General features: G+C 39.3%; 2 protein-coding genes across 2 annotated transcripts in view; one reads left to right on the top strand and one right to left on the bottom strand.

Moving 5' to 3' along the window:
• LOC145280365 (uncharacterized) overlaps positions 1 to 10,000 on the top strand; it is a 171,919-nt gene that overhangs the window by 138,357 nt on the left and 23,562 nt on the right. The window contains exon 20 of the mRNA XM_080132136.1: positions 1,154 to 2,200. Coding sequence (XP_079988262.1) covers positions 1,154 to 2,200 — 1,047 coding nt within the window. The remainder of the gene's footprint in view (positions 1 to 1,153; positions 2,201 to 10,000) is intronic.
• Positions 7,437 to 10,000, bottom strand: part of LOC145280042 (uncharacterized) — a 31,972-nt gene continuing 29,408 nt past the window's right edge. Inside the window, exon 2 of the mRNA XM_080131711.1 lies at positions 7,437 to 8,330. The gene's annotated coding sequence lies outside the window, so the exon portion shown is untranslated. The remainder of the gene's footprint in view (positions 8,331 to 10,000) is intronic.

Raw genomic sequence — 10,000 nt, 5'->3', positions numbered from 1 at the left:
ATACACACACACACTATAATATTTTTCTTAATAAATATTAATACTTTTAATAACGAAAAGTGCAGGAAATGATAATCAATTATATATATATATATATATATATATATATATATATATATATATATATATATATATATATAACGTGTTTGTCTGCTTTTAGGTTAGTATTAAATCATACAAACTTCAAATTCGATAGATATTTTGATTTTCCTGTTTATCTTTTTTTTTTTTTTACCTCAAAGAACATAAGCTCTCCTCAGCCTCTCTGTCATCGTAATCATTATAATCATTATATTCAGTTTTATATGCTGGTGTGTGGTGGAGGGCTAGGTTTTTATTTATCCCACTTTCTCTCAAATCCATCCTTATCACCAACTCCTATGATTTTCTTGGATTTCCTCTGGCATCTGATTCTGTTACCTTAACTGTTTACCCAAGAACTTTCATCTGTTCTTCCAATGTGACCAAACCCACAAAGTCTCCCGTTCTATACCCATCTGCCTATACCGTTCAGATTTAATCTTTCTCTGAGATCATCAAAACTAAGCCTGTCCTTAAGACTTGCATGACACATCAACTGTATAATTTTCATATCACTTCTCCTCATGCAACGCATATCTTTAACTCTCACTGGCCGTGCTTTACTTCCATATAGTATTACATTTGATCCTCACCCCCCCCCCCCCCAAAAAAAAAAATCAACAGAGATTAGACTATTTCTGTAATGATCTGGTTCTTGCTGATTACAGTGTAATGTTGGTTTAGGATCAAGGACAAGTGGAGTAATCCTGTGTTTAATAGCCAATTTACTTTTGCTTACTTTACTTGCCAATGCATTAAATAATAAGTTCAGTTAAAATTCCAGAAAAACAAAATACATAGAGTAAAATGTGTGGAATTTTGTGGACAAAGTAGCTAAAATATCTTCATAAATTCATGTAAATTGACTAGAAACAAAGAGTAGTATCTGTTCTGATTCTATACTTCATATCTTTTCTGTCGTCGGTCAGTGGAGGAGAAATCCGTCTAGACTTATTTTTGTTTGCAATCCGGAGTGCCCCTTTTTGGGGAGCTGGATTTTCTCCACATTAAAAACCGACCTTGTGTCTAACGCTGTCCTCGTGGGGAGACAAGTAAATAGAAATAACGTAAACAACATGTCTTTAATTTACACATTTTTTTTTTTAGAAAAAATTATTTTATATTCACTTATTTATTTATTTATTTATTTATTTTCAGATTTATTGATGACACTAAAGCAACTGTTTTGGACAAATATTTTACATTCTTTGATAAATCTAATCCAGCTGTAATTGCAGCTCTTCAGAAGAGTTCGAACGATACCATGAAGTTCTTAATCGGTCAGATCAGCCAGGCCATTTCTTCCATGAGAAGAATCATCAACTCTAGAAACGAACATGAAATTGTAAGCGAATACAGACATCTGTTTAACATCATGGGCGAAATCAATAGAAGTATAAAACAGTTAAGCAATAATCAAATGAAAAAGTCCAGACTTGTTATGAAGAACATTATTAACCTTGAGATGTTTAAGTCCATTGCAGATCATTGGCAATTCGATGGTACGCTTGCTAATAAAAAGCTTGTCCAACAGGAAACACTGAAGACTGATTTGGCAGTTAGTTTCACATCAGTTGTTGCTAGAGTGATTATCCAGGCTTTTAGATTGCTCAGTGATAACTCATTCAGTGATAGAGTGAGAGTCAATGAATTGATAAGCCAATCAATCATGTTACTTGATTATGTCAGATTGCTCCGTACTTCTTATATAGATGCTGCACAATCGCCCCATGTGATAACAGCAGCAAAGGAACTGGTGCTGAAGACCAAAACGAGTCTGGATATTTTGAAGACTCTACCATCAACTGAAACATTAGACCCAGCAGTAATGATTTTCATCACCGAAGTGATTGCAATGCACAGACTAACACTTGTAGAGTTGAAGAATCTGCCAAGCTTCGTAACGCTTCCAGGATTGAAATTAAATACAAATCAGTTTGAGTGGACACTTATTTGGATACTGAAGAACGTGCTTGAAAACTCTCGTCCACTGTCAACACTGAAGAGAGGTATCCTGAAGGATAACTATGTTTCCAGTTCAACAATGGTTCCTGCTGCCCCTAGGAGAGTAAGCCTTAATGCTATCATCAGGTGGCCAGACGTCAAGTTGAATGTTACTGTAAGTATTTTGATTGTTATTTCTTTAAGGTTAAAAAGTATGTATAATTTTAATCAAGTCTCTTTTTCTTTCTCTCTCTCTTTCTCTCTCTCTCAATATATATATATATATATGTGTGTGTGTGACCTTATTTGTATGTCAGCATGTTTGGGTATGGAAGGTGTGCGCAAAACAATCTCTACCAAACTAGTCTCTCAATTTTTGGTCTACAGATTTGAAACGTCATATATTAGGAATATGGACCTGTGGAACAATTTCGATTTGGTTTTTAGCTAGTAAAGACATGCTAAGGGGTAAAAATTGAAAAATTAGAACTTGGAAGGTGTAAGTCGACTTAAAGTGCTCCTCTACATATGTGCAAACATACATTTATACATTAAATGCTTTAATTTTTAAAGTTCTTAAAGTTTTAAATTCTTAGTCCTCAGGTCATATAGTAAAGAGAGCTAAATGTTTTAATTTCAATCCAAATCATATATATATATATATATATATATATATATATATATATATATATATATATATATATATTGTTAAGAAAAATGGCTATACCCCCTCCTCTTTATTTGTGATATATATATATATATATTAATCAAGCAGAAAACCCCCCCACACTCTCATATCACAATCAGTCGTAGTTAAAGCGAGACCAGACGGGATGACCCAGTTTTCCGTGTTGTTATGGCAACAGTATATCGAGATGACACCCCCCACCCCAGCCTTGAGCGGATGTCATTGATACAATATCCCCATCCCCAACCGGTCTGGAAGCAAAGAAAAAGCGGGAAATTTAATCAGTCGGACTGAGAGCGCAGACACGATTACACGCGTGGCGATTCTTCTCTTCAACCTATAGACACCGCGGCCCAGGTCGCATGGTGAAAAACACCAGTCGACTCACATCGTGCCGATAAGGAAACAATGGATATACCTTGGCACGAGACAGTTGGACTGAGATCGCACGGTGAAGAAAAAACCCCAGTCGACTCACATCGCGCCGATGAGACAATGGTCATACCTTGGCATGCAACGGTTAGAATTTAAAACTCAACCATGAGAATTGCTTATCAACAAACAAAAGGGAAAGAAAAACGAAAAGCAAGAAACGAATATTAGTGAAACTTCACGCCGTCGGAATACGGACCAGCAATTCCGGAAAAAGGAAAGATAAGTACACTTTTCAAATTGTCCAACTCCCATCTCATACAAATAGTTAACTACATTGAACTATTATGTGCCTCATATAAAAAGAAAAAGAAAGAGATAAAGAAGCAACTCTTTAAATAATTCTCCCCATCACTGGACCCTCCATTTGACCGGCCCATGAACAATCTATTATTGACTCCTAGAAAAAAAAAGTAGTGAAAAGAGACAATCTTTATTTTCTTGAAATTATTTCTGTAGAGCGCAATGATCTTTGCATCATGCATATCATGAGGTACAGTTCTTTCCTCTCAACCGTGTAGCAGGAGTTCATGGAGGTGCTCTAGGAGAGAGCTCTCTTTTGCCATCTTTACAACTTCAAAGGTATGTTAGCGCTGCCTGAAGTTTTTGCACTGGATAGGGAGTCTATGGCTTTCTCCAAGGATGGGTGGAACATCAAGCTCGCACATTTTGGGGAGTGCTCGGGTACTCTCAAGTGCTGGCTTGGTGACCATGGTTTCCTTCAAGCAGAGTTTCTGGTAGTACCTGGCCCACCTTTCCATCTGCTTGCTGTAATCATTGATGATTTGGTCTTCAGCTGATTTGAGTGGAGCGGTCTTAATAGCTCTTGGGTCAATATTTTTGCAAAAATCAATACAACAAACTATAAAATAAGAACATTGTATGGTGTATTTCCTGATGGGTTACAAATGTTTCGTAACCATTTGGACAAATTTAAACGTTATATTATTTTAAAATATTCCAAAAATAGCTACTCTTCAGACACCAAAATACATTTGTCATATTATCATATATGAATGAATATTTATTTATTTTTTTTTTTTTTTACACAGTGATCACCACTTATCAAGGAAGCCACTCAGGGATAAGGATTATTGCAAGTACATTACGTTAGTGTGGAGATTTGATGAAGTGTTTACTTAAGGGGGCGGTTCATTAGGAATTTGTTAACATTGGACTTGAAGACATCCAAGTTGTAGTCCGGTGGGAAGCAGGCAGACGGAACAGAGTTCCACAGGCGTGCAGTTCTAAGAAAGAAGCTTTGTTCATGGAATCCACGTTTTGATTTAGGCACAGATATAGAGTGGGGGGAATTTTTCATAGTGGATTCAGCTAGACGGGTGTTTTTTGTGAAAGATTGGCGAGGGGGGGGGACAGAGATTGGAGCTCAGACGAGCACCTGCCATGGAAATAATGATAAAACAAGGATAGGCTCACAACGTCTCTTCTGTGGGAGAGAGGTTGCAGGGTAGAGAAAAGGGCACCCCCCACTAAGCCACAAAGTCTATTTTGTACTCTGTCAAGGCAGGATAGGTTGTTTTTAGCAGCTCCTGCCCAGATATGGCAACAGTATTCCATCCTTGGACGTACTTGGCTTTTATATAGATAGAGAATTGCATCAGTAGTGAGATATCTTCTGGAGCGGTAGAAGGATCCCACCATCTTTCCAGCAACCTTGGCAACAGACTTGATGTACGTGTTCCATTTCAGATCAGGAGTAAAGGTCAAACCCAGAAGCTTGTCAAAACACGGGGCCTCACCCAGACGAGAGCCATCCATCACAATTGATGCCATATGGGGATCAGAGCGTTGATGATGTAAGGATAGGAGTTTGGTTTTGGATGCATTAAAGGTAACCAGACACATCTTCCCCCACTGAACCACGCGCTCGAGATCAGAGGAGAGAGAATCAGAGAGAACTTTGTCATTTACAGCCTTTGATGTGTTGCCGTAGATGGTCGTGTCATCAGCATAGATGTCAACGAATGATTTAAGTATGTGTTTAGGGAGGTCATTGATGTAGATCAGGAAGAGAGTTGGGCCCAGGATTGATCCCTGAGGGACTCCAGCATTTATATTGCAGGCCTCCGATTTTTGTCCATCTACCACTACTCTTATGAGCCTATCGGAGAGAAATGATTTAATGATTGAGAAAACATTTTCAGTTATACCGTAGCTGGAAATCTTGTGAAGTAGATCCTTATGCCATACCTTGTCGAAGGCCTTTGATATGTCAAGAGCAATTGCCCTAGAAAGGAAGCCTTTGTCAAGAGATTCACTAATCCTGTGGGATATAACCGTCAGCACATCTGCGGTAGATCTTGCAGAGCAGAAACCATATTGTGTGTCACTAAGAAGGTTATTCCTGCTGAGGTGGTTGACTATTTCTCTATTTAATATGGATTCCAGCAACTTACTCATAACACACAGGAGACTTATTGGTCTGTACTGAGAGGGAGATGACTTATCACCTGAATTCTTAAATACAGGGCAAACTGATGAGGTCTTCCAGGGAGTCAGAAAGCACTTCTCCTTAAAGCAGCGCTTAAATAGTTTTGTAAGTATGGGAGCAAGTTCTGGTTGAAGCTTTTTTAACACTATAATTGGGATGCCATCAGGGCCAGTTGCTTTACTGGAATCTAGGTTCTTGATTAGCTTGGCGACCTCATACACGGATATTTGTATGTTACCTAGCTTGTTCTGTGTTATAGGAGGAAATATGGGGAGTTGATCGCCTTCATCGCATAGGGTAGAATTAGCTGCAAAGTTTTTTGCAAATAGTTTGGCCTTGTCTGACGCTGACGAGATGACCTCTGGTCCATTGATAATGGTTGGGATAGAACGCACACTTCTGTTTAAGATCCTATTTGTTATTTGCCAAAACTGGTGGGAACCAAGCCACTGATCAGCTACCTTGGATTTAACAGACTGGGCATATAGTTCTCTTGCATTTTTTTATTACTCTTTTACAGTGGTTGCTGGCAGTCCTGAAAGCAGCTGTTATTTATATGCAAATATATGGTTATACGTTTAACTGTGTTAATTTGTCAAGTTTTGATATAGGTGTGTCCTTAGGTCAGATGTAGTGAATACTGCTGGAGAACAAGATGTTTTGGTTTCGATTACATATATAAAAAACTAAGGCAAATTGAGAAATATATAACTGGACATATAAATAGAGAGTATTCATAGTCACTATTTTAAGGGAACAAGCAGTTTGGACTCACCTCGTTCATCCTCATTTTATTTTATTTTATTTTTATTTTTTTTCGATTCCCTTCGAATCGAGTAAGTATCCCACTTTTGTCTTTCTCCTGTTTAGATGCTATTTCTACAATTTTAGATTTTTATATTTATTTAATCTTTTAATGTTTTTTCTATTTTTATAATATTTTTCCCCTCTCTGATTTATTTATTTAATTATTTACTCCCTAACTCCTAAACTATATGTGAGACTAATTGTAGCCCTCGGCGCAAGAGGGTCCGTGTGTGCCTGGCGTGTGGGGTGGTGGCTAATCCTGTGGTCGGAGCAGCGGAAGAAAGAGTTTCAAGATGGCGCCTGCCTGCTTTTATTAGAGACGGAATCTCGCAGGATCGTGCGAGATCTCGCAGGGATGCAAATTAGCTAGGCCATCTTGAGTAATAAAAATCGGTCCATTGGAGGTGCGAGGCAGTCGGGTTCTGACGTTCGTGGCGATCAGTACAGTGACCGTTGGGTTCCGTTTCTATTCGTGCAGTCAGCTGAGCTTTGTTAGTTGCCTTCGCGCCGTGGCTGTCATCGTTTGTTGGTTTGCTGTGTGTTGCCGTGGTTCTTCAGTGAAACGCTTCGTCGCCCACGACGAGTCTCACCGTCTCCTACACAAGATACTCTTACAAGCTATTTCGGCCTCCCCACTCCGAACTTGGTTTTCTTTTCTTCAATGGCGGATAGGTTCGATCTAAAGTTGATACCGGAATTCGACGGATCCGACCCGGTACTCAGCTGGGTTGAGAAGGTCGAGTTACATTGTCAGTTGTCCGGCGTGAAAAATGTCGAGCGCGTGATTCCTCTGCGGCTGACCGGCGGGGCCTTCGCTGTATATCAGCAACTCAGCGCTGAGGAGAAGTGTGACTACTCGAGTATCAAGGCGGCATTGTACAGGGCGTTCGCCACTGACCCCGCCACTGCATGGGAGCAGTTTGAGACGAGGTCTATACGCTTGGGCGAAACTGTAGACGTGTATCTCGCCGAACTTAAGAAGCTGACGGTGTTGTTCGGCGGTCTTCCCGAGAGGGCCCTAGCCTACAAATTCCTGTCAGGACTCCCCGCTGGAGCAAAGCAGCTCCTGCGAGCAACCTCTACCATGTCCTCACTACCGCTGAGTGACCTAGTGAACAGGCCATACTAGTCGATGATACTCCGCGCCACGTAAGGGATGTCTGGCCCGCTCTAAGCGCTGACCAATCGGCAAGCAGTGGAAGTAGCGAGTCATCCGACGATGAGCGATGGATCCAACCCGTGCCCCACGAACCTGGTGACTCAACTGCGAGCAGTGGAAGGAGCGAGTCATCCGACGATGAGCGATGGATCCAACCTGTGCCCCATGGACCTGATGACTCAACTGCGAGCTCTAATGCTGATGCTGATGCTTCCGATGCCACTTCTGAGAGCTCCGATGAGGAAGTCCCGGCAATACCCCTCCGCAGGAGTGCTTGAATCAAACGGCCACGTCCGCCGTGTCACGTATGTGATCTGGAGACCAGGGGGGAGTGTGAGACTAACCGTAGCCCTCGGCGCAAGAGGGTCCGTGTGTGCCTGGCGTGTGGGGTGGTGGCTGATCCTGTGGTCGGGGCAGCGGAAGAAAGAGTTTCAAGATGGCGCCTGCCTGCTTTTATTAGAGACGGAATCTCGCAGGATCGTGCGAGATCTCGCGGGGATGCAAATTAGCTAGGCCATCTTGAGTAATAAAAATCGGTCCATTGGAGGTGCGAGGCAGTCGGGTTCTGACATTCGTGGCGATCAGTACACTGACCGTTGGGTTCCGTTTCTATTCGTGCAGTCAGCTGAGCTTTGTTAGTTGCCTTCGCACCGTGGCTGTCATCGTTTGTTGGTTTGCTGTGTGTTGCCGTGGTTCTTCAGTGAAACGCTTCATCGCCCACGACGAGTCTCACCGTCTCCTACACAAGATACTCTTACACTATACCTCTAAGGTTTTAGTCTCTATTTATATGTCCAGTTATATATTTCTCAATTTGCCTTAGTTTTTTTATATATGTAATCGAAACCAAAACATCTTGTTCTCCAGCAGTATTCACTACCATCTGACCTAAGGACACACCTATATCAAAAGTTGACAAAATAACACAGTTTAACATATAAACATATATTTGCATATAAATAACAAGTTTAATCGACTTATGTCTGCCAAGTTCCAATTTTTTAAATTTTGCCCCTCATCAGCTCTTTTATTCAGCTAAAAAACAAATCAAATTTGTTCCAAATACCTTATATGTCAAGTTTCAAGTCTGTAGACCAAAAATTGATAGAGTAGTTTGGTAGAGACCGTTCCTCAGAAAGGCAGACAGACAAGGTTGCTTTTATAACATACACAGATGATTTTTACTTAGCTGATGTGACTCCTTTTAAATTCTTACTTCCTAAATTCATGCAGAGATCATTTCCGTTTCCTTTAAAGAATCTCTGCCTAATCCACCAAACTACTTGTCAAATATATGACACTTCGATTTTGTCCTAATTTATCTACAGTAAAGTCTGAATTTATCTTGTCAGAGTTTCAAAGTCAAACTCAAATAGTAACCCGTCAACATAACCATACTTCATTTGAACTAGCTTTTTTTGTTTTGTTTCTGCTCCTTCCTTCCAGTATTCTATGGCCATTCCTCCATTATAACACTATTTGAAACCACGCACGTGTATTCTTTGTTAGTTAATAAAACCTATATCAACGATATACCAGTCTCTTCTCCCTTTTCAAACACCTTTTCTCTTACTACAATTTTATTAACTAACAAAGAATATGGTTCTTGTACAGTTTTATAATAGGGGAATAGCTTCTTCCGGCCAAGGGGAATAACCTATGTCATTTTATTACCGCTAGGATCTTTGGAATAGATAATGCTAGAGGGGCAGGGGGACAAGGGTAATTTTAACTATAACAATGAATATATTTTATTTTGTATCAGTTTCCTCCTAAAAATACATTTTTAGGCTAAGAAAAGTTTTACAGTGGCAACATTTCCCTCACTCATTAGATCTTTTCATATATTCAAAGAAAGTAATCATGCCATGAATTATTTCTTTGATTTCTGTAAAAATTAAAGGGAAGTAACTATTTGTAAAATTCTGCTTCACAAAATAATCTGCTCATCAAAATTCAAGTCAACGAAATGATTTTCCATTTCTTAAATAAGTAATAATATAATTAATAATCAGTCTCATTCAGAACGTACATTGCATTGGTTGCAATTCCCGCTAGTATAATAATATAATATTTAGTAAATTCTGCTAGTATATATTGAACTTGTTAGTCATTTCTGCCAATATATAATCAACTAGCAGGGGTGGGGGCGCTTTGGCCGGTTGTAAAATACGCTTAAATATAATATTTTAATTTGTCCAGATTTTTTATATATTAATATAAAGTCGTGATTTTTAAAGTTAAAAAAAAAAAAAAATATTTGGGTGCTATCAGCTAGAATCAAAATCAAAACTGTAGCAACGTGACACACATATGAACTGATTAAAAATTAAAAATAAAGTAAGATAAATGTACAAAAGGTATAACGATATTTTCAATGTTGCCCCCTTTTGGATCCCTTATAAACAATTTTAACCAGTTAAAAGCCTATAAAAGA

This window comes from Euprymna scolopes, chromosome 7 (genome assembly GCF_053919585.1).
Source record: "Euprymna scolopes isolate OS-2025 chromosome 7, ASM5391958v1, whole genome shotgun sequence".
Classification (NCBI taxonomy): domain Eukaryota; kingdom Metazoa; phylum Mollusca; class Cephalopoda; order Sepiida; family Sepiolidae; genus Euprymna; species Euprymna scolopes.
The sequence above is the reverse complement of the archived record's forward strand: the minus strand, read 5'-3'. Positions and strand labels throughout refer to the sequence as shown.